Genomic DNA, 26,108 nt, shown 5'->3' with positions numbered 1-26,108 from the left:
AGTCCAAGGGACTGAGGTCAGACGAACGTGCAGGACATGCAACTGGTCCTGCTCTACCTATCTGTCATGAAAGATATCAGACAGTGCACCTCGAACACTGAGACTGAAACGTTCTCGAGCTCCACCATACAGAAACCATATGTTTCTCCATATACAGTATGCAGGAGCATTTCTTCTAGTGGGTCTTGGAAAGTGTTCTGAATTAAGTCCATGTTGACAGTACCTGCAAGACGTACTGAGAGAACGTACGGCCTCACCAAAAAGTCACCTATAATTCCAGTTCATACACTACTCTTAAACTGATGTCTAGCCTGTATTGCAGTATGAGGATTGCGATTGGCTCCCGTGTGTTGGTTATGCAAATTCCTTATTCCGTCTCTTTCAAACGTTGCTTCATCTGTAAACAAGACTGAAGAGACAGACAACGGATTGAAAGTCTGTGCAACAAACCATCGGCAAAAGGTCTCCTGTGGAGTTTGACGCGCAACTGTAAGGCCCTGCATACGTTGACGATGATACGGATAGAAGAGTTGCTCGGGAAGTATCCGCGACTCTGAACTTGGAGGTGTGCCACATGCCAGCGCCCTTTGTTTTTCGCTGAGACATGGCTCTTCTTCGACAGACCGTAGGACGTGCTCTTCCTAGTCAGACATATAAGCAACACATGGTCTTCCTCGGTCAACAGTCTATGGTGCTACGGACCCTGTCTCGGCAACGCGACGATACACAGCACCAAAGGTTGGATGACTCAGCTGTCTTAGGTGTGAAACGCCGTCTGTTATAGCAGTGCACGCTCTTCTCCATTGCCATTCGCGTGGCCATACAGAGAAATTATATTTGTCTGCTCACGAAATGAATATCCTGCCATGTTTGGGCGAAGCACTTTCAGTTATCTCACTACCCATAGTACATTTAGACAATAGCCAATTTTAAGACAGTAACAACACATCGCCATTGAGAATACGATAAGACAAACTGGTTCACAGACAAGTGAAACTGTTGGGTTGTACCTGGAAGGCCAGTGACCATCAACTTTCATCAATAACTCGAAAACGAAGGAATTCAGATATGTGTTTATATGGACCCTTTTTCTTATTTTGGTCTAAGGAACCTATCCGCGTAGTTCGTAAAAGTGTTTCTGAAACACCCTCCAACACTGACGAACCAAAATAATACGATCACTAATTAATTAATGTGGTGGTCCGCCTTTGGTATGCAGTACAGCATCGGTTCTAAATGAAATCGATTTCACAAGTTCTTGGTAGACTCCCAGAGGTACACGGCACCAATTTACATTACGATCACGTGCTCTGTAGGGTGATGGTTTGCCTTGCGAACGCAATACAGAAGAGATTCTGAATGTCATGGATTCTACAAGTACTTGGTAGCCTTCTGCATGTGTGTTGTACCATATGTCAGCGCACTGGTCACGCAATTCCCGTAAATTACAGCCAGTTGGTTTGTGGACGCGGTTCTGGCGCTAGATAGTCCCAGATGTGCTCCATCGGCCTCAGGTCAGTTGAATTTGGAGGCCAAGGCATGATCGTGAGTTCACTGTCATGCTCCTCAAACTTCTACAGCACGATTATGGCGTTCTGTTAGGGACTGTTATCCTTCTGAAAGATGTCAATGAGGTCGGGGAACCCAGCTGAACGTTCCCCACAGCTTGATACAGATTTCACCAACTGCTTCAGTAGTGCAGTGCACGTTTCCGAGCAGCCATTCGCCTCGGTAACAGAGTGTTCAGACACGACCACCGATCCGAACAAGAAACGTGAGTGACTGGACCAGGCGACATGTTTCCATTGAGCCACGTTCCAATCTCGACGATCCTGTGGCCACTGCAATCGTAACTGACCATGTCGCTGGGTCAACATGGGTACACGTACGGCACTAGCGCAATGGTGCCCCATGTTCCCACCTATCCAGCTTTACAGTGCGAACACTGCTCCGACTTCCACGTTCTGTGATGGGGCGTGGACGTCCAGCGCCTTGCCTCCTTTTCTCAACCACACTCGATAAGTTCTCACAGTAGCAGCACTGGAACAGCCGAACAGCTTCGTCGATCCCGATATTATCGTTCCCAGTCGTTCGTCTCACCTTAAGTGAAACCGTTTAAAACCGTAGAATGAGTGAAAAACATTCATATAGTTGGCGCAGAAGCAGAGGCTAATTTCATTCAATATACGTGCTGTCTGTTCTTTCGGACATGTCCGACAGAACGGGCACCATTTTGATCCTGCAGCTACTATGAATCAAGAGATAAAGGAGTTAAAGACAAGCAAGGGGCTCTACATCAGGAGTGTATGCATAAGTTGACAAATTGGGTCTGACAGGAGGCCTGTTAGAGGAGTACACGTAGCTGAATGGCCACTGCGTGAAATATCTTGGCTAACGTTCCAAACTCCTATGAGGTGAAACGAGCATATGAGAACTGTGCAAGGGAAGGCGAATGGTCAATTTCGGTTTATTAGGAGAATTTTTAGGAAAGAGTGGTTCACCTGTAAGGGAGACCGCATACAGGACGTTGATGCGACCCATTATTCAGTACCAGGTCGGATTGAAGGAAGGCATCGAAACAATTCACAGGCGGGCTGCTAGATCCGTTACCGGGAGATTCGAACAACTCGTAAGTGTTACGGGGACGCTCCGGGAACTCAAATGGGGATCCTTGGAGGGAAGGCGACGTTCATTACGAGGAACACTAGTGAGAAAATTTAGAGAACCAACATTTGAAACTGACTCCCGAACGATTCTACTGTCGCCAACATACATTCCGCGTAAGGACCACGAAGATAAGATACGAGAAATTATTCCTCATACGGAGGCATATAGACCGTCGTTTCTCCTTCGATCTGCGAGTGGAACAGGAAAGGAAATGACTAGTAGTGGTACAGGGTTCCCTCCGCCATGCGCCGTACCGTGGCTTGCAGAGTATCTGTGTGGTCAACGCATCTGCTTAGTAAGCAGGAGACCCAGGTTTAAATCACGGTCCAGCACAAATTTTCCACTTTCTCGTTGATTTATGTCAATGCCCACTGGCAGCTAATGTCTTTCACTTCTCTGTGTCTAGTTTCATTCGGTTATTTCATTCGACTGGAAAAATACGACTGAATGAAAAAACAATCGACTGGACAATCCTTTGTTAAAAGCAACGGTTGCCCAGTCTCTGCTGTTCAGGCACTCTCGACAGGTCGCCGGTCTTCAGGCGTAACTTCTGAGGCGTAACCGACTGCGCCGAGCGCGGCGGAGGGAATGTGGTCCCGACCAGCTGACGAAAAAAGCCGGTCTTTCTGGAGCGACGATGGTCAGTCTACTACGGTTTGTAGATATGGATAACGAAGATGGTTGAGACAGAAAAGGCAGATGACTCGTGCATTTCAGTCTGCCACGAAGTTCAGTACTACACTACGATCGAAATAGAACTTCCTGCTGGTTTCGAAAATTTCAAGCGAGCAGGAAGCTGATTACTAGCCTTTTTCCCACTTACATCTATAAGCATGAAAGGTAACTCTATCTGCGATTGTCACAAGAAAGAAGAAGCTATAAACCATTTTAAGAACCTTCAACATTGCAGAGCGTCAGCAGTCGTTGGTTAATATATTAAAAAACTAGAAACCCGCCTTGACTGCGAAAAAAGCACCTAAGGTTTACCTAGGTTTCGGCGTAGATAACTACACCTTCTTCAGAACAATAAAACCCACAAGTGCCTAAAAAGACCTTTGTCAATTATTAAAAGAACATTATTTATAAATGTATAGCCATGATGTTCTTTTAATAATTGACAAAGGTCTTTTTAGGCACTTGTGGGTTTTATTGTTCTGAAGTAGCTGTAGTTATCTACGCCGAAACCTAGGTAAACACTAGGTGCTTTTTTCGCAGTCGAGGCGGGTTTCTAGTTTTTTAATATATAAACCATTTGGAATCTTCCTGCAGTTTTTTCGAAGCACAGCAAATCTTCTTGGTGCAAAACCTTGTGCAAATTCATGTACCGATTCCAACAAGCGCTCCAATTTTATTGTATCCTCAAAACATTCAAATATTCAAAACCCTTTCCGATTTTATACGAGATGGTAACGTGTGTCTATGAAATTTCGTGTATTATCGATAGTCAGCTACACTTACACCTTAATTTCCAGAAGTAAGTTCCTCCTTTTTTATAATGTATTTCGTCTACAGCTGTGACCATCTCAAGATCCTGTAGCTCTATACACTGTCCGCCACATGTGTCCACCTCTCAAAAGCCCTTTGCATCGTGGACCGCTGCGAGACTCGTAGGATGAGAGTCAACAAAGTTCTGGAAGGTACCGTCAGAGACATGGAGCCATGTCGACTCTAGCGCGGTGGTCAGCTGCACTACATTTCTTGACTGACGATTCAAGGCGCGAACAGCCCGACCGATATGGTCCCGCAGATATTCAAGTGGGTTAAAATCCGGGGAATTTGATGGCCAGAGTAGTGCAGTAAGCTCATATTGGTGCTCATCAAACCGTGCATGTTCAATGCGAGAAGCTTGACACGTTGGATTGTTCTGCTGGTAGATTCCACCGCGCTGAGGAAAAACAAAATGCTTATAGGAATAGGCATGGTCCCCAAGCAAAGATGCATACTTGTGTTGATCTACAGAGCCTTCCAGAATGAGGAGGTCACCCAGGGAATATTTTCCAGATCACAATGCTCCTTCCTCCAGCGTGGATCCTTTACTTTCGGACGTTTCACTCCGTACACGCCATCTGCCCGATGGAGCATAAAACTTGATTTATGGCTACAGGCCACCTGTCACCACTCGGTGTACGTCCAGTTGGGGTACCGGCGTGCAAAGTCCAGCCTTCGTCGCTAATGAACAGCAGTTAGCATGAGTGCGTGAACCAGATGCCTGCTGCGGAGGTTCATACGAAACAATGTTCACCAACCAGCCATTGAGGAGACCCTGCTGGTAGCCCCTTGGTTCATCTGGGTGGTCAATTGCTCAACAGCTGCACGCCTGTTGCCTGTGCACAGCTCCGCAGCCGTCGTTCACACCTGTCATCTGCAGCACATGGGGCACTACAGTTGCCTCGGGCCACTTTTGGATAGAGCCATTTTGCCATGCGTGGTATAATTTAATCATGGTGGCACTCGAACAGTTTACAAACTTAGACATTTAGGAAATGCTTGAACTTTTATGCTGAATGCCAATGATCAAGACCTTCTGGACGTCAGAAAAATCGCTTCGTTTGAGTGGTTATTACACGTTGATGACGAACATAGGCAGTGGTCACGTAAATCTGAGGAAACGGTGTACATTGTGCCTACAAGGATACTCTAAAATAATCCTAAATAATTGCTCAGACTATTTATATTGTGATTTCTCGGTATAGAAGTCTTTTTTTTATATATTTGCACTTAGCTGTTGTCTAGTATGGTTCCATAAGCCTATATAATCATGGATCGCACATCTCGAGTGGTATCTCCGGTGTTATTTTAATTCTGATATCATTCGAATGCTACCTGCGCTGCCCAGCCAGATATCTTATCAGTGTATGACGTCTTACCCAGTAAGCGTGGCTCCACTAGAGGGATTCACGTTTGAAACTTAACTTTACTGTTTCAACGGTTGTGCATAATTTCTACATCTACATCTACATCTACATTTATACTCCGCAAGCCACCCAACGGTGTGTGGCGGAGGGCACTTTACGTGCCACTGTCATTACCTCCCTTTTCTGTTCCAGTCGCGCATGGTTCGCGGGAAGAACGTCTGTCTGAAAGCCTCCGTGCGCGCTCGAATCTCTCTAATTTTATATTCGTGATCTCCTCGGGAGGTATAAGTAGGGGGAAGCAATATATTCGATACCTCATCACCTTAAGTTGGTGCAGTAATGAATCAGAAAATTCCCAGTCAACACATCAAACAGCTGCGTGTTGAAGCCTCGTCAACTTGCTTGAAACATTAAAGAAGGTAAAGTTGTACACTTCATAAAATGAATGTGCGTTGTATCCTACCACTATAATATAAACGAGTCCCAATTTGAGCCATCAGCTCTAATACTTGAGTGAAACAATTTTTAGGGATCTGAAATGAAATGGTCACGTAGGTAAAGCAGGTAGAAGACTACAGTTAATGGGAAGTGGACTGTGGACAATACAGATCGCCTATAAAAATGTCTGTGCAACTCAGTCTAGAATATTACTTAAGTGGAATAAACCCATACCAATAAGACCAATGCGAGACGTATAGAAAGAAGGGCAGCATGAATAACTACAGGTTATTTTGATCTATGGAGAAAGAACATGGAGATTCCCGAAAACCTGAGCCCTTGGCGACAGAGGCATGCTACCCCGCGAAAGCCCGCTTGCAAAGTTTAAAGTACCAGTGTTACATTAGAAGTCTTGTAATATAATACGACTCCTCTACATATCGGTCCTGTAAGGAACCGAAGAGAAGTTTAGATTAGATTAATTTCAGTGAGCACAGCTGCGTTCAAGCATCATTCTTCCAGGACTCCAAACGCGAATACAACGGGAAGAATTGATGGAATGTGCTCGCAGCCATTCACTTCACAATAGTTTGCACAGTACAGATGTAGATGTAGAACTTCCATTTCTATTTGAATCTTGAGGCGAAATTCATCGCTAAATACATCTTCTAAATAATATTAAAATAATTTAACGTGCTACCATCATTGTAACGACACTTATGACGTCAAATCGTAATGGAAATGATAGTCATTAATAAGACGTTTCAAACTGTGGAAGATACAGACGAAATGTATTCGCAAACTGCGAATACGGTTAGACGTCAGCTCTCAAAGTTAACAGTGACACATGGCAAGTTGTGCAGAACTGAGAATCGAACTCTGATTTCCCACTTAACACGAGCCGTCGCCTTAACCCCTTCTGCTATTAGCCCACGCCTCCTAGACCGGTCCAAAACCTTTTACACTGAAGCGCCAAAGAAACTGGTATAGGCATGCATATTCAAATACAGAAGATGTAAACAGGCAGAATACGACGCTCCGGTCAGCAACGTATATATAAGACAACAAGTGTCTGGCGCATTTGTCAGATCTGTCACTGCTGCTACAATGGCAGGTTATCAAGATTTAAGTGAGTTTGAACGTGGTGTCATAGTCAGCGCACGAGCGATGGGATACAGAATCTTCGAGGTAGCGATGAAGTGGGGATTTTCCCGTACGGCCATTTCACGAGTGTACCGTAAATATCAGAAATCCTGTAAAACATCAAATCTCAGACATCACTGCGGCCGGAAAACGATCCTGCAAGAACGAGACCAACGATAACTGAAGAGAGTCATTCATCGTGACAGAAGTACAACCCTTCCGCAAATTGAGGCAGATTTCAATGCTGGGCCATCAACATGTGTCAGCGTGCGAAGCATTCAACGAAATATCATCGACAGGGGCTTTCGGAGCCGAAGGTTCATCATCCACCCTTTACGTTTGCACAACACAAAGCTTTACGCCTCGCCTGGGCCCATAAACACCGATATTGCACTGTTGATGACTGGAAACATGTTGCCTGATCGGACGAGTCTCGTTTCAAATTGTATCGAGCGGATATATGTGTACGGACATGAAGACAACCTCATGAATCTATGGACCCTGCATGTCAGCAGCGGACTGTTCAAGCTGGTGAAGCTCTGTACGCGCGACCGCTACGGTCGCAGGTTCGAATCCTGCCTCGGGAATGGATGTGTGTGACGTCCTTAGGTTAGTTAGGTTTAAGTAGTTCTAAGTTCTAGAGGGCTGATGACCTCAGATGTTAAGTCCCTTAGTGCTCAGAGCCATTTGAAGCTCTGTAACGGTGCGGGCCGTGTGCAGTTGGAGTGATATGGGACCCCTGATGCACCTAGATACGACTCTGACGGATGACACGTACGTAAGCATCCTGTCTGATCACCTGCATCCATTCATGTCGATTGTGCATTCCGACGGACTTGGCCAATTCTAGCAGGACAATGCGACATCCCACACGTCTAGAATTGCTACCGAGTGGCTCCATGAACACTCTTCTGACTTTAAACACTTCGCTGGCCACCAAACTCACCAAACATGAACATTATTGAACATATATGGGTTGCCTTGCAACGTGCTGTTCAGAGGAGATTTCTACCCCCTCTTACGGATTTTTTGTCAGCCCTGCAGGATTCATGATGTCAATTCTCTCCAGTACTACTTCAGACATTAGTCGAGTCCATGCCACGTCGTGGTGCTCGCGGGGACACTACACGATACTAGGCAGGTGTACCAGTTTCTTTGGCTCTTCAGTGTATCAGTGCGTCCATGATCCTTAGTTCTCGCACACATTATGTGATTCCCTCAAAATGTCATTGCAGTAGAGTCTCGATAGTTCGAGTTTCCAATAACCCGAGCCTCTTTAAAAAAAAAAAAGTTGCAAAGATCTACCTTCTTTTTTTACTGACATGATAAATAATGAAAACATCATTTCAAAAGATAGATAGGGAGAGTACAGCTCAGTGATAAAGCAGACAACAATTCAATCAACACCGACGATTAGCTCGCTGCCCTGTTGCACGAACATCTTTTGTCAGTGTGGCACGAAATACCCCGACTGCTGCCGGCTGCTACCGATCAAAACTGGGGAGTTCATACACTGCTGTAGTTTCCAGTACCTGTACTGTACAATGTTGTTTGTCGTTTTGTTTGTTGACTGTGTGTTCCATTGTACGCCCTACAAAGATGAGTGCTGTAACAAAAAAGAGGAAATTTGTGCCTTTTCATCTAAAATTAGAAGAACTAAGACGACTTGACAAAGGAGAAACAATAAAAAAACTTGCTCTCTAATATGGTGTCGGTGAAGTTACTGTTGGTGACTGGCGAAGAAACCGACTTAAATTGGAACAGTTTTCTTCAAAGAAATGCTCACACGAATCTCTCAGTCGAAGGAGTATAAAGAAGTCAGACTTCGAAAAGACAAGTGAGGCATTGTTCATGTGGTTTACCCAACAGAGAGAGAAGGGTGCTCCGATTTCTGGCCCAATCTTGCAAGAAAAAGCTTTGTTTCTCAGAAACCAGCTGCAGGAAGGAGATGACGATTTCGCCGCTAGTGTGGGCTGGCTCGACTAGTGGAAGAAGAGGTATGGAGTGCGTCAACTAGACGTATGTGGAGAAAAACTCTGTGGTCCGCTCAGGCCGTTTCAAAATTTATCTTCGAGTCTAAAAAAATCATAACTGGCGAAAATTTGTCTAATGAACAAATATATAACTGTGACGAAACTGGGCTAAATTTTAAAATGTTACCAGCGAGAACACTTGCTTCTTGTTAAGAAAAAAGTGCTCCTGGGCACAAAAAAAGCAAAGAGTAGCTCACAGTTATGGCAGCTTCAAATGCAACTGGAAACCACAAACTAAAACTAGTTGTGATTGGGAAGTCTGCCAAGCCAGAGCATTCAAGAATATATCCATCTCAGCTCTTCCGGTTGTCTATACACATCAGAATAATGCCTGGATGAATCAGGAAATCTTCAAGAACTGGATTTTTAACTCATTTGTACCTGACTGCAAGAATTTTTTAAAAGAAAGGGGACTGCCATGCATAGCAATTTTGCTCATGGATAATGCGTCCACACATCCAAGTTCAGGAGAACTGCAGTGCGACGGTATCCGCGCCTTATTTTTCCCACCAAACGTTACCTGTCTCATTCAGCCCATGGATCAGGGCGTTCTGGAATGTCTAAAAAAAAAAGTGTCAACGGACATTGCTACAGTCAGTCCTGCATTCCGAAGACAACGAAAGCATTGTAGGAGCTTTGAAGAAAGTGACTTTGAAGGACGTCGTGTACTGGATTAGCGAATCTTGGAGCGAAATAAAGTCAGACACAATTTCTAAGTCATGGAGAAAAATTCTACAGGAAAGTATGCCAGACACAGAAACTGAAGATTTAGCAGATGAGGACGATCAACCATTGTGTAATTTAATCAGAAGATTGGCATGGTGTGAAGAGGCAGACGAGGTGGAAGTAGGCAAGTGGTTAAATTTGGACGAACAGTTGGAAGTGACAGACTCTTCTATAATTGACATGGTTAACATTCCATTGCAGTGTGAGAGTGACGAGGATGATAGGCAGAGGCTGCACCAATGATGAGTCACACCGATGGCTACGCTGCTCTCGAGGCCGCCATGTGCTACGAGGAACAACAGCCTGAGGCGACACCAACTGACTTACTGCTCCTCAGACGGTGACGTGACATTGCCGCGAGGAAACGTTGCAGCTTCGCCAAACAAAAGACACTTCACTATTACTTGGCTAAATAAATAATTATTGTTATTCTGCCAATGCAAATGCATGTGTAAATACTTTTATTTTAATAAAGTTCATATTTTGACCTGTATTACTTACAATATCATAATATTTCTTTTTCCCATTTAAATTTCGATAGTCCGAGTTTTCGATAGTTCGAGGTGGTTCCGGTCCCGTTCACCTCGAACTATAGAGACTCTACTGTATCGTATTTAAAGGTTTTGAGTGAGTTAGGCATTTGGGTATTAAAATGAATCAGTGGTAACTGGCGAAAATGTGTGCTGGACTGGGATGCCACTTACCGCGAGCTGTCGCTATAAGCGCGTCTGCCCTCCAAGCACGCCGCCCATCCGACCCAAATTCTCAGCCGGTTACCCACTACTGGCGTAACGTCACCTACCAGTGAAACTCTTACTTGTCATTTCGGATTCCCCTAAGGCATGGAGTTTGGTGAGCATCTGCACTGATATGAAATTAGACAACATTGACCAGGGAGTACAGCGACCTGGTGCTATATTAGATTAAAATTAACAGTGGAGATGCAATAATATTTGTTTGTTTACCGGTTTCGGCTTATGTTAAAGTCATCTTCAGAATTTTTGGCCCCCTGTGGCTGTTGCTGGTGAGTCCTCGGTTTTCTCGTGATACCAGAATCGTACACTGTCTGATCGTAGTTATTGTGATCTCGAATATTGATTTTAAGGCTAAACATCCGCACAGAAACAATGGCTTTTTCGTCGTCGTCACCTAATTGATATGTCTAAAGAACAGGCGGCACAACATACATCTATATTATTGTCATTATCGTCATCTTGGCCTATCTTGGCATGTAACATAATTTTTCAGTGTCTGTATGTTACAGTGTTTGTGTAGTACTATTAAATGTCTTTCATATATAGGCCTACATGCTTGTCTGAAGGAATAGACACTGTCGACGATCCATAGCCGTATTAAATAGACTAAATATTTTCGCAGTTTTTTACCTCGCTTCAGTTCCTTCTCTTGTCCATGAGCCTCCATCTGTGCATAGCCCCGCACCAAAATTGCAAATGACGCTCATGTCGATTGAATGTCGGCACTCGAACATACGTGTTGCTATCAGACAACTTACTGCAGGGCTTGCACCGTGTTACAGCTTCTGCAGGTGAGCTGTCAGTCCCCATGGTCTACTAGCCAAGTCATGCGAGTCAACTAACGGGGAAACTTGCTCCGTGTAACATCAGCTTAGCAGTGTCTGTGCTCACCATCACGACGCTGCTGTCCAGTGCAAATCGACCGAATCGGCATCGATGTCGCTGTTTGGCGACAGCAAAAAATTAATCACCTCAAAATCTGTGAGGCTTATGGGGACGAGGTAATCAGTGGCGCAACGGTTCGTCGCTGAGACCAAATTGTCAGCGGTGCGCAAGAATCAACATATTTCGCTATTCCGCAAGTTCACTTACTAAACAGGCACGTAGTCTTCAGCAACCGACGTTGTTATACCAAAAATTAAAGCGATGTGCATATTAAAATAACTCAGCAGTCTATTTTTATGTGAAAAAGCATTTTTTATATTGGAGAATTTCTGAGGGATTAATTTCTTTAACGTTGTAGTATAGAATTGTACAGGTAGCCACTGCACATCCGTGAGAATATTTTGAAGTACTTCTACAGCTACAGCTCTACGTCTTTTGTACCTCATGTACTCAGAAACTTTCCGCCTCGACTCTAGAAGCCCTTAAACGTGTAACTGTGGATGATCTGCGTTTTGTCTTACCTACTTTGCAGGAGGCAATTACTTATTAATCTAGTTTGTTATGCTAATAGCATTTGCGTGCTCGATTCGGAAAAGGACCGCTTACGTCAAGAAGCCGCCATATAACGAAAGAAAAAAGGAATAGTGTGTCGAATTGAACTCTTACAGGAGAATATTAACCACGTGAGTAGCTCTCAGCCACTATGAATTTACGAAATACGAAATAGATTCCCACACCCCTTTTAAGGTGGTCATCTCTCTCGTAAGTAAAGCGAAGTTTCCCTCCCGGACGGCAGTAAGAAAACACGACGTATGGCATTTTTTCCAAGTACTTTTATCCACACCACCCAACTTCTTACTAGCTAACAAATATATTTACGTAGCCTGTAACCAAACCCTGATGCGCGTCAAAAAAATGGTTCAAATGGCTCTGAGCACTATGGGACTCAACTGCTGAGGTCATTAGTCCCCTAGAACTTAGAACTAGTTAAACCTAACTAACCTAAGGACATCACAAACATCCATGCCCGAGGCAGGATTCGAACCTGCGACCGTAGCGGTCTTGCGGTTCCAGACTGCAGCGCCTTTAACCGCACGGCCACTTCGGCCGGCGATGCGCGTCAACGAGACATATGGTACCTGGTACCTGGTACGATGCAACACATTTTCTCTCGGCCAGTTTCGATTGAAAAAATGCGGATTTTGTTGTGGAGCATCGTGTAATATTCCCGCATCAGCCCCTACAGTTTCAGGAAGTTCCGATAGGTGGCGACGCTATATGTAGCCTTCGAAACGGTGTCTGTATCTGAGGTACGTTGCAAGCAGAGAGCTGTGGTTAAGGTTTCTTTGGTGAGAAACCAGAGCATCGCAGATATTCATAGGCGCTTGCAGAATGTCTACGGAAACCTGGCGGTGAACAAAAGTACGGTGAGTCGCTGGGTGAGGTGTGTGTCATTATAGCAACAAGGTCGTGCAAACCTGTACGATCTCCCACGTGCCGGTCGCCCGCTCACTGCTGCGCATTCTGCGTTGTTGGAACGTCTGGACACTCTCATTCAAGGTGACCGACAAATCGCACACAAGCACTTCGCTGCAGAGCTGGACGTCTCTATTCGTAGTGCTGACGCACCCGAGAGGAGCACACGAAACTTCACTGGACTGTTCCTCACCCACTCCACAGCCCAGATCTTGCAGCTTCCACTTCCATCTGTTTGGCCACTTGTTTGGCAAAGTGAAAGATGCTCGCCATAGGAAGCAGAACGTCGATAATGCGGAGGTTTTTGGTGGATCAAGACGAAGTAGTGTAGTGCCGTCTGGCATACAGGCCCTCCCAGTAAGGTGTCATAATGTCGTCGCATTGAACTTAGATTACGGTATGTTAAAAAAAAAAAAAACAAAGAAAAAGAAAAAGAAAACACCAGGGTTTTGTAGCCAAAAGGGTAGGGTTTAATGTGGTGCATTTCAATCCTGAGTAAAACCAAACTGCTTTCAGAAAAAAGAAATGTGTTGCGTTACCTTGGGGAGAGTCCTACAGTGGCGGTCAGCTTGACCTTTTCACTTGTAGAATGTGAAATATTTAAGGAATTGTGATTTAATACAGTAATCTGGTACTTAAACTGATTCCTTATGGATGTTCATGATGATTTCCCTGAATTTTACATGAGCGACAGGTCATGTAGAAGTAAAAGCAAATGGTTTTTCAGCCAGTACAAGTAAAAACAAATGGTTTTTCAGTCGGTACAAAAATTGTCTTCCAGCACCGACCAGTGTCCCTATAGGAAGCCTTTCAAGATTTATAGATAAACAACATTACACAACTAAAGAAAACCATGAACAAAATTCACTATTTCAAAACCCATTGTTCACTTATTGCACTGATCAAAAATAAAATACAATATTTTTTCTCGGTCTGCTGAACCAACACGTGCCCACTCTTTACTGTTTGTTCACTGTGCCCATTAGCAAATGCTAACCTCAAGAATTCTTTCCTACTAAGTGGCATGAAACTGTTGTCTAAATCTTTCGTGTACAGAACAACTACGGTTCTATATCATTGTTGAATGTCTTCTTAAACCTGCCCATCGAAGGAGTTAGATCCACAGATGAACCTGTTGTAATTACTTTTATTCGATCACCTGAAGTGCAGCTTGGGACATGAAAAGACTCAGCTGCCTGCCTTGCTGTCATTGTCCCCGATATTATTTCACTTATTAGCATCATATTCCCTTCAGTCCATTTTCCTTTCATTTCGCCCTTATTCTCAGCCATTTTACACCAAAAAGTGAAGAGGAAGAGTTGTTATTATTTTTCCCCTAACGTTCTGACTGGGCGGTATAGGAAGACAACTGGGCGGCTGGTACTGTACGACGATCAAGCAATAAAAACGACACCTATTGCGTATTGTTTAACACGTGATATCTTGAAATTTTTAGCGTTACAATATCCTCAATCAATACCGTTAAAATAAATGTAGAATTAAATTCGATTGCCCGACTCATAAATGTGTACCACAGTCCTGTGACAAAATTCTTGTGTGCTTCTCTCAGGGGCAAACAACATTAAACTCTAACAACTAATAAAAAACTGAATTCAGGACAAAATGCCTGACGTATCAAGAGCGGGGATCATGGCGTCTTTCAACTCACCGCTTGTATGTTGTGCCGTCTAGTACCACAAAAGAAAACTAGCCTTGGCCGATACTGTAAAACGGTCGATATTGAACATAGTGCCACGGAACACCAGTTTGTTGCAGCTGTAAGACACGAAAAGAAAATTGAGGGTCTGTTAGATGAAGATCAGTATGACTTTAAAAAGGATAAAAACAGCAGAGAGGCAGTTATGACGTTGTGATTGGTAATGGAAACAAGGCTTACTTAAATCAATATGCCTTCGTAGGTTTTGTCGATTTAAGAAAAAAGCGATCGCAAATATATAATGCCGCAAAATATCCGAAATTCTCAGAAACGTAAGTGTAAGCTATATGAAATGACGGTTAACGGATGATATGTATAAGACAGAATAATAAGAATGTAGGACCAAGAACGAAGTGTTCGGATTAAAAAGTATGTAATGCATTCTTTAGCCTCTACTGTTCAGTCTAAACATCGAAAAATAAAAGAAACGTTCAGGAGAAGTGAATGGATATCAACGGTAACATATGCTGATGACAGTACTATCGTCAGTGAAAGTGAAAAATATTACAGGACCTCTTGAATGAAATGAATGAAGTACAGAAAATGAACTGAGGGTGAACCGAAGAAAGCCATCTCCAACATCTGAAGCTCTCTGAAGGTCTGGGGCAACATTCAGAAGGATCCTCACCTGCCTATTCATCAAGATATTTCACAAGTAGAACACTGACGCTTGAAATCAATGAAACCGTCGCAGCGCATAGGAAACAGCCGTATTGGATCCTCTTTCAGTCAATCATTCATCGAAAATCTAGAGCGAGCAGTCATCAGTACTCAACTAACGTTCAGTTAAGCACGCTTGTACGCACATACAAGGGCTCGATCTGCACAGACGTCAGTGGAGGATCAGAATCGGATTCGAACCAGACAAGGCAGAAGTGGTCTTCTATTGCACAATTGGGGATGGGCAGCTCTGTAAATTGCGGCTGTGCTGCCTCCTAAAGGTCAGTCCACCATATCATTGTTGACTGTCTTTTTTCGAGAGTGCAAACAAACAAAGATGGATATTCACCACGCATGAAACAATCGAATGGATCAGGGAACTAGTCCTAGTTTGTACGAGCTTTTGATTGTGCACAGTTAGTGGTGTTACATGCCCGGGTATTCAGAAGTTGCGGCAAATGGCCATGCTAAATGTCTGGGCAAATGCCCAAAATTCATAAATTCTCAGGCATTTATGCATTTTAAAAATTAATTGACAAAAATCGCTTATTAAAAAATTTAAGCTGATATTTTGTGTTGGAAATGGCTCTCGTAACACTGCTTCGTTAGTGGTTGGATAACCAAGTTGAAGAAGCAACTAGAGAGATAGGGGAGAGTTATTAGAGGAAATAAATTTGACTGTAAACATAACATTTTACATCTTTAATGAGATCAGTTCTTGGTGTCGTACACAATAAAAAAATGTCGCTACACATACCAATAAAGTTTCTTTTTGTTTTTTCACTGAAAACAGTTTAATTTTTAAAAATACATTCAACATCAAGAAAAACATTGCAGCCGCTTAATACAGTTAGTATTAATTTTGTTATCAATAATCATTGTTCAGCGATCTTCTGAGATTTGACACGGATTATAAAGTGCCTTACATTACAAAGCGATAACCTAACGACAACTATTTTTATACTAGCTTATCAATACACTAGTGTTCAACGCGGTGTGTGTGTGTGTGTGTGTGTGAGAGAGAGAGAGAGAGAGAGAGAGAGAGAGAGAGAGAGACCGATGGCGAAGAGCGGAGTTGTTACAAAGAAAAAGGATATTATAAACAATAAGCAGGTGTCAGCAACAGGCACCTTCCCTTGGTAGAGCAACTTGGAAAAATAGTGAAAAGAATTAAGAAACACGCTTCCCTCTTCTTTCCATTCGTTGTTGGTAATAAAGCAATGAATGACATACGTAGTTTAAACATTTCCTAATTTTTAATAACGAGAGTATCGCAACTCCCTTATTTTAATTGGTAAATTATACTGTCTAGCAGTAAAAACTTTAAGACGTCCTTTTTTATATAAATGCCCAGATTATGCGCGTAAACTGCTTTGGGCAAATTTCTAGGCAAATGATCATTTATAAATTACCTGCCCACTGAGTATTTGCCTAGCCCACATCAATGCGACATTTGTCTTCAAATGTTGTTTATTTATGTTTGTTTCGATCTTACCACAAATAAATAACGAAAATTATCTTTGTTTCATTTCTGTGAATGGCTACAATCCAGACAAATGTCTTCAGAAAAGTGTTCCTAAAACTTAAATTTATATAGGATATTTAAAATAATTGATAATTCTAAATTCTTGTAGCCATTGAAGAGTTTGCGAGAGCATTTGACTGCTGTCAGTTTTGTTGTTAAAAATAGTGTTCACCGTTTTCCGTTAGGCTGTCTCTATGAGGTATGTCCTACACCAACCACTGCACACCTTACTTTTGTCGACACTGACAAGCAGCAACTCCACGTGTCTTGGACGACTCTCAACATGCACTTATCTGCGAGACTTTACCTGATTGATGGCCATGCTTGTGACTTGTCTCGTGTGGTTACCTTCTATGCGCCTGGTGGCTGACTGGTGTCCCGGGGAATCGCTGGGCAATTTATACACACGGGGCCTGAAGGCTCTGCGTGATATGCCGAAAAACCGCCCGCCCCTCCCCACCGGCGAGTTCTTGCTGCCCGGACAAAGCTGCGACTCGCGAGGGGAAGGGCGCGGCTTGTCGTTTTCTCGCACGTCCTCCGGAGCGGAACTATCTGTGTGGCGAAAGCCGCGCCCCTGTGGCTGGGTCGGGCGCCAAGTGGGTGGGCCTGCGACACGCGACGCCGAAACGCTCGGCTGGCGCTGCGGCTGCCGGCGGTCGCGCGCCCGCGCCCATTCAGACAGCCTGTGAGGAAACCGCGGGGCGAAAACGCTAATTGCTCAAATATTTCCTCAAGGCTCCCCAGCTATCCGCCACGCTCGTTTGTATTCTCGAAACGATTGCTAACTGACTGCCCGTTTCCAAACGAGGCGCAGCGCAGTCCGAGCTGCTCTTGATAGTCTTCGGCCAGTGGATGAACGCAACAGCTGTGTCTGTGCAGTGTGCCACCTTCTGTAGTGCCACGCGGGATTAGCCGAGCGGTCTAAGAAGCTGCAGTCATGGACTGTGCGGCTAATCCCGGCGGAGGTTCGAGTCCTCCCTCGGGCATGGGTGTGTGTGTGTTTGTCCTTAGGATAATTTAGGCTAAGCAGTGTGTAAGCTTAGGGATTGATGACCTTAGCAGTTAAATCCCACAAGATTTCACACACATTTCAACATTTGAACCTTCTGTAGTGCAAACAATTATTGCCAATGCATAGTCGTGATCAGAGAGAGAGAATACACCGGGAGATTGCAGCACGTCATTCAGCGTTTCCTGCAGATCCACACCGTACTACAAGGCCCTACAAGTGGTCTACGGTAAACAGTCGACAAATTGAATAGCAGCCAGTGTTGTGTAAACTTACTCTCGGAAAAAAGTTCTGCTTTTCTAGTATATGGTTCAGAAAATGCAAGAGAAATGTAACAGCACCAAGTTTCAGTCTTCCTCAATTTCGATAGTTTGCAAGGAAACAACTTCCCTCGAAATGTTTTGAACACAGAAAATGGTTTTCTTCCGGTCCGGAACCTTGCCTCTTAACCCCAAGTAACCATTTCTCCTAAAACCTACGGTTTTGAAAAAGGAAACCTGCAAATAAATGCACGTTTAATATATTGCTGTCACGTTGGAGACACATTTATCAGACAAGTGCATTAACTTACAAAACATCTAAAAATATCTAAGTACCTATGAAAAGTAACATTGGTTCCTTCTCGAATTTAAATGTGCAATTAAACGCTGCACTACACACTTCACAATTTTTCTTCGCGTAAACTGGAGCGGATAGATAGCATATATTACTACTAACAAATACTGTATACGGGGTGGTCCATTGATAGTGACCGGACCAAATATCTCACGAAATAAGCATCAAATGAAAAAACTACAAAGAACGAAACTCGTCTAGCTTGAAGGGGGAAACCAGATAGCGCTATGTTTGCCCGCTAGATGGCGTTGCCATAGGTCAAACGGATATCAACTGCGTTTTTTAAATAGGAACCCCAATTTTTTATTACATATTCGTGTAGTACGTAAAGAAATATGAATGTTTCAGTTGGACCACTTTTTTCGCTTTGTGATAGGTGGTGCTGTAATAGTCACAAACGTATAAGTACGTGGTTTCACGTAACATTCCGCCAGTGCGGACGGTATTTGCTTCGTTATACATTACCAGTGTTAAAATGGACCGTTTACCAATTGCGGAAAAGGTCGATATAGTGTTGATGTATGGCTATTGTGATCAAAATGCCCAACGGGCGTGTGCTATGTATGCTGCTCGATATCCTGGACGACATCATCCAAGTGTCCGGACCGTTCACCGGATAGTTACGTTTCTTACGGAAACAGGAAGTGTTCAGCCACATGTGAAACGTCAACCACGACCTGCAACAAATGATGATGCCCAAGTAGGTGTTTTAGCTGCTGTCGCGGCTAATCCGCACATCAGTAGCAACAAATTGCGCGAGAATCGGAAACCTCAAAAACGTCAGTGTTGAGAATGCTACATCAACATCGATTGCACCCATACCATATTTCTATGCACCAGGAATTGCATGGCAATGATTTTGAACGTCGTGTACAGTTCTGCCACTGGGTACAAGAGAAATTACGGGACGATGACAGATTTTCTGCACTCGTTCTATTTAGCGACGAAGCGTCATTCACCAACAGCGGTAACGTTAACCGGCATAATATGCACTATAGGGCAACGGAAAATCCACGATGGCAGCGACAAATGGAACATCAGCGACCTTGGCGGGTTAATGTATGGTGCGTAATTATGGGAGGAAAGATAATAGGCCCCCATTTTATCGATGGCAATCTAAATGGTGCAATGTATGCTGATTTCCTACGTAATGTTCTACCAATGTTACTACAAGATGTTTCACTGCATGACAGAATGGCGATGTACTTCAAACATGATGGATGTCGGGCACATAGCTCGCGTGCGCTTGAAGCGGTATTGAATAACATATTTCATGACAGGTGGATTGGTCGTCGAAGCACCATACCGTGGCCCGCACGTTCACCGGATCTGACGTCCCCGGATTTATTTCTGTGCGGAAAGTTGAGGGATATTTGCTATCGTGATCCACCGACAACGCCTGACAACATGCGTGAATGCATGTGCGAACATTACGGAAGGCGAACTACTCACTGATGAGAGGAATGTCGTTACACGTATTGCCAAATACATTGAGGTTGAAAGGCATCATTTTGAGCATGTATTGCATTAATGTGGTATTTACAGGTAGTCTCGCTGTAACAAACAAAAAAAAAATCGCTCTGATCACTATGGGACTTAACTTCGGAGGTCATCAGTCCCCTAGAACTCAGAACTACTTAAACCTAACTAACCTAAGGACATCACACACATCCATGTCCGATGCAGGATTCGAACCAGCAACCGTAGCGGTCGCGCGGTTCCAGACTGTAGCGCCTACAACCGCTCGGCCACTCCGGCCGGCCACGCTGTAACAGCATGCGTTCTCGGAAATGATAAGTTCACAAAGGTACTTGTATCACATTGGGACAACCAAAATAAAATGTTCAAACCTACCTATGTTCTGTACTTTAATTAAAAACCCTACCTGTTACCAACTGTTCGTTTAAAATTGTGAGCCATATGTTTGTGACTATTACAGCGCCATCTATCACAAAGCAAAAAAAGTAGTCCAACTAAAATATTCATATTTCTTTACGTAGTTGATACCCGTTTGACCTATGGCAACGCCATCTAGCGGGCCAACCATAGCGCCATCTGGTTTCCCCCTTCAAGCTAGACAAGTTTCGTTCTTTGCAGTTTTTTCGTTTGACGCTTATTTCGTGAGATATTTGGCCCGGTCACGATCAATGGACCACCCTGCATACTGTCAAAGTGTGAGTGATTTGCTGCTGTTATTTATTATTTAGATTTCGCCTCATACCGAGTTTACCTATGGAAGTAAACTAACCTTGAACATCTGTATCTTGGAAACGGATAAAGATATGAAGAACATTGTCAAAGTTGTTCGAGAGCGGGATCTTTGAATACCTCGTTAGAGTTTCAGGCACGTGCTGTGCATAGCCGTTCTGGAACCCTCGCTTGGGTTTTGGTCTGCTGGTGACGGCGAAAACATAAAAAAACACTTTTTTGGGGTTTTCCCAGGAACCGCCCATGAACTGATGGTGGCCTCCATAAGTCCCATCAAGCAAACCGTAGACCACATCAAATGCAAGAAGAACCAACCGATTTACTCCATTTCCCTAAGCAGGAGGAAGTGTGTAATTTTCATATTTTGACCCTTTAATGTAGGATAGTGACACTAAGATGATCCTTCATTTGGGTGTACAAATGGTCCCTACCCCAGGGGCTATTCAAAACACTTGATCCTTCCTTTATATCACTCGTAGTACACGAGGTATGAGATCGGACAATCCCGTTTCTAAGTGCGGGCGGTGTTTTGGAACATATTAGGTACGCATGTCGTCACATGCGTACCGATTTACGCATGGTTTAATTAAACATGCATGACACGAGGACAGGTCCTCCTAAATTGAACGATACATTGACGCACTTTATAGCGATCTATCACTTGAAAATGGCAGTATAAGCCCAAATCGGGATCATGGTGAATAAATACATTTAATGATAGGCCTGGAGGAAAACTTTATCCTTTCTAAGATTAGTAGAAGCTGGACTGACATCACGACTTGCCATTCGTCATTCGCTACTTGCAGCATACGACAAGATAACACAGCTTATTGTATGGCGTGGAGCCGGAACTAACTGTGGTGCACTGAGTGGCATTCTGTGGTTTCCCATGACGAATATCACTTCTGTTTGTGACTCTTAAATCGGCACCGTTGTATCCGTAGATGATCTCGCCAAAGGTCACAGAAAGCAGCGATTCTCAAGACAGATTCCTGAAATTATGGAATGGGGAGGTGTTAGATATGATGACAGGAATGATTTGGTAATTATTGAATGGACGCTGAATGTTCGCCATTTTGTAGCAAGGACGACAAACTCTGTTGTCATACTTTTCATGTCCAGGGTACTAAATGGTATATTACACTAGGACATTTCCTGACCTCACACTGCTTTCGACAGCACAACCGCTTTGAGAAACCTATGGTTACATGACTGGCCTGGCCAGTCCTGATTTGTTATATGTAGAAGAGGTCTGGGATGCGATGTGCAAACGTATACTTTCATACCAGCCTTCTGCCAGCAACCTTCATGATCTGACGCATCATGAGCTTCAGGCATGGCAAGAAATTACTGTAAGTAACATTCGGAGGTTCTTTGCTTCCGTGCCACAACGAAAAAAAAAGTGTATTTGTGGCTGTAGGGGTCTTCCGGCATAAGAATTCAACTTCGTTCTGCCAACGGCCGTGTCAAAAAGGGCGGAGGAACGGACAGAGGTTCAGGGCACTGTCTTGTCCTAGGGGTGGGAAACTGCCCCTAAAGGCGGAAGAATCAGCAGTCATCGACGGCATGAGGATGCAGAAGGCAATGAAAACCACTGCATTATAGACACGAAACGTGTATCCACAAGACATGTGGCCTATAATTGAAAACTGTCATGATGATCTCTCCATTGGCGAAAGATTCCGAATTAGTCCCCCATTCAGATCTCTGGGAGGGGACTGCCAAGGGGGAGGTTACCATGAAAAAAAGATTGAATAATCAACGAAAGGATAACGTTCAACGAATCGGGGCGTGGAATGTCAGAAGCTTGAACGTTGTAGGGAAACTAGAAAATCCTAAAAGGGAAATGCAAAGGCTCAATCTAGATATAGTAGGGGTCAGTGAAGTGAAGTGAAGTGAAAATAACTTGTATCTGTAGGACATGCGGCCTGTAATTGAAAAAGTGTCATGCTGACCTCCCTATTGGCAAAAGACTCCAGAATAGTCCCCCATTCTGATCTTCGGCAGGGGACTGCCAAGTGTGAGGTGACCAAGAAAGAAAGATTGAATAATCAACGAAAGGATAAAGTTCTACGAGTCGGGGCGTGGAATGTCATAAGTTTGAATGTGGTAGGGAAGCTAGGAAATCTGAACAGGCAATTGCAAAGGCTCAATCTAGATATAGTAGGGGTCAGTGAAGTGAAATGGAAAGGAAGACAAGGATTTCTTGTCAGCAGCATAAAATGGCATAACGGGAGTACGATTCGTTATGAATAGGAAGGTAGGGCAGAGAGTGTGTTACTGTGAACAGTTTTGAAATAGGGTTGTTCTTATCAGAATCGACAGTAAACCAACACCGACAACTATAGTTCAGGTATATATGCCGACATCACAAGCTGAAGATAAAGAGATAAAGAAAGTATATGAGGATATTGAAAGGTTATTACAGTACGTAAAGGGGGACGAAAATCTAATAGTCATGTGAGACTAGAATGCAGTTGTAGGGGAAGTAGTAGAAGAAAAGGTTACAGGATAATATGCCCTTGGTACAAGGAATGAGATATGAGAAAGATTAATTAAGTTCTGTAACAAGTTTCAGCCAGTAATAGCGAATACTCTGTTCAAGAATCACAAGAGGAGGAGTCGTACTTGGAAAAGGCCGGGTGATACGGGAATATTTTAGTTAGATTACATCATGGTCAGACAGAGATTCCGAAATCAGATACTGGATTGTAAGGCGTACCCAAGAGCAGATATAGACTCAGATCACAATATAGTGGTGATGAAGAGTAGGCAAAAGTTTTACATAAGTCAGGAAGAATCAATATGCAAAGAAGTGGGATACAGAAGTACTAAGGAATGACGAGATACGCTCTCTAAGGCTGTAGATAAAGCAATAAGGAATAGCTTAGTAGGCAGTACAGTTGAAGAGGATTGAATATCTCTAAAAAGGGCCATCACAGAAGTTGGGAAGGAGAACGTAGGTACAAAGAAGGTAACTGCGAAGAAACCATGGGTAACAGAAGAAATACTTCATTCGATGGATGAAAGGAGGAAGTACAAAAATGTTCCGGGAAACTCAGAAATACAAGAACAAAGATCGCTGAGGAATGAAATAAACAGAAAATGCAGAGAAGCTGAGACGAAATGGCTGCATGAAAAATGTGAATAAATCTAAGAAGAAATGATTGTCGGAAGGAGACACTCAGCGTACATGAAAGTCAGAACAACCGGTGACATTAAAAGCTATTGTGGTGACACTAAGAGTGCAACTGGAATTCCATTGCTAAATGCAGAGGAGAGAGCGGATAGGCGGAAAGAATACATTGAAAGTCTCTATGAGGGGGAAGGTTTGTATGATGTGATAGAAGAGGAAAAAGGAATCGATTTAGAAGAGATAGGGGACCCACTATTAGAATAAGAATTTAAAAGAGCTTTGGAGGACATTCCATCAGAATTTCTAAAATCATTGTGGGAAGTGGCAACAAAACGACTATTCACGTTGGTGTGAAGAATGTAAGAGTCTGGTGACATGCCATCTGACTTTCGGAAAAATATCATCCATACAATTCCGAAGACTGCAAGAGCTGACAAGTGGAAGAATTATCGCACAATCCACTTAATAGCTCATGCATCCAAGTTGCTGACAAGAATAATCCACAGAAGGATGGAAAAGAAAATTGAGGATGTGCTAGATGACGATCAGTTTGGCTTTAGAAAAGGTAAAGGCACCAGAGAGACGATACAGACGTTGTGGTTGATAATGGAAGCAAGACTAAAGAAAAATCAAGACACGTTCATAGGATTTGTCGACCCGGAAAAAGCCTTCGACAGTGTAAAATAGTGGAAGATGTTCGAAATTCTGAGAAAAGTAGGGGTAAGCTATAGGGTGAGATGGGTAATATACAATATGTACAAGGGCCAAGAGGGAATAATAAAAGTGGACGACCAAGAACAAAGTGCTCAGATTAAATAGGGTGTAAGACAGGCATGTAGTCTTTCCCCCCCTACTGTTCAACCTGTACATCGAGGAAGCAATGATGGAAATAAAAGAAAGGTTCAGGAGTGGAATTAAAATTCAAGGTGAAAGGATATTAATTATACAATTCGTAGATGACGTTGCTGTCCTGAGTGAATGTGAAGAAGAATGACATGATCTGCCGAACGGAATGAACAATCTAATGAGCCCAGAATATGGACTGGGAGTAAATCGAAGAAAGACGAAAGTAATGAGATGCAGCAGAAATGAGAACAGAGAGAGAAACTTAATATCAGCATCGGTGGTCACGAAGTAGGTGAAATTAAGGAATTCTGGTACCTTGGCAGTAAAATAACCAATGACGGACGGAGCAAGTAGAACAACAAATGCAGACTAACGATGGTAGAAAGGGCATTCCTGGCCAAGAGAAGTTTATTAATATCAAACAAAGGCCTTAATATGAGGCAGAAATTTCTAAGAACGTACGTCTGGAATACAGCATTGTATGGTAGTGAAACATGGACTGTGGGAAAACCGGAACAGAAGAGAATCGAGGCATTTGAGATGTTGTGCTACAGACTAATGTTGAAAATTAAGTGGACTGTTAAGGTAAGGAATGAGGAGGTTTTTCGCAGAAGCTGAGAGGAAAGTAACATGTGGAAAACACTGATAAGGAGAAGGGATAGGATGATAGGACACCTGTTAAGACATGAGGGAATGACTTCCATGGTACAAGAGGAAACTTTAGAGGACAAAAACTGTAGGGGACGGCAGAGAATGGAATACTTCCACCAAATAATTGACGACGTGAGTTTCAAGTGCTACTCTGAGATGAAGAAGATGAAGAGGTTGGTACAGAAGAGGAATTCGTGGCGGGCCGCATTAAACCAGTCAGAAGATTGAAGCCGAAAAAAAAAAAGAGGGTCACTTCTCAGACTGATGTTGGTAGTGGGAATCAGTTTAGAATGAAATGAAAGTTTAATCATTTAATGGCAATTAAATTATATGATGAAATCCGCAAAGTTTGATACATATTGTACTGGTACTTCATAGTGTACTTAGAATGTGATGTTGATAGCAAACACTGAAATAGCGGGGAACTTTGATCTGGGATTGAGAAGCTGCTGAGCATTAAAAAGATAATCATTTTCAATATATAATTTTGCCAAATTTAACATAAGCAATTGTAAAGTGCAATATTTTTGTGGTTTACTTATTATGAGATTGAGGACAACTGTGTAAGTTGAAATGACATGTTTAATGTCGCAATATTAGCACAAAAATACAAGCTTTTACACAGTTTTCGATGTGACAACAAAAAACAGTTGAAAGGATAACGAATCTCGTCAACATCAAAAAGTGAAATAATCCTAAACACAACAATATCAAATATTAAGTCTCAGAAGATTGAATTATCATCAACACTATAATATTAAAG

The 26,108-nt window shown here is 43.2% G+C and overlaps 1 protein-coding gene across 1 annotated transcript in view; it reads right to left on the bottom strand.

Annotated features, from left to right (window-relative positions):
• Window positions 1-26,108, bottom strand: part of LOC126204161 (shematrin-like protein 2) — a 66,014-nt gene that overhangs the window by 15,138 nt on the left and 24,768 nt on the right. Inside the window, exon 2 of the mRNA XM_049938568.1 lies at window positions 17,188-17,563. Coding sequence (XP_049794525.1) covers window positions 17,188-17,563 — 376 coding nt within the window. The remainder of the gene's footprint in view (window positions 1-17,187; window positions 17,564-26,108) is intronic.

This window comes from Schistocerca nitens, chromosome 9, assembly GCF_023898315.1.
Source record: "Schistocerca nitens isolate TAMUIC-IGC-003100 chromosome 9, iqSchNite1.1, whole genome shotgun sequence".
In the NCBI taxonomy this organism is placed as follows: Eukaryota; Metazoa; Arthropoda; class Insecta; order Orthoptera; family Acrididae; genus Schistocerca; species Schistocerca nitens.
Note: the sequence above shows the minus strand (reverse complement) of the source record. Positions and strands in the feature narration are given on the sequence as shown.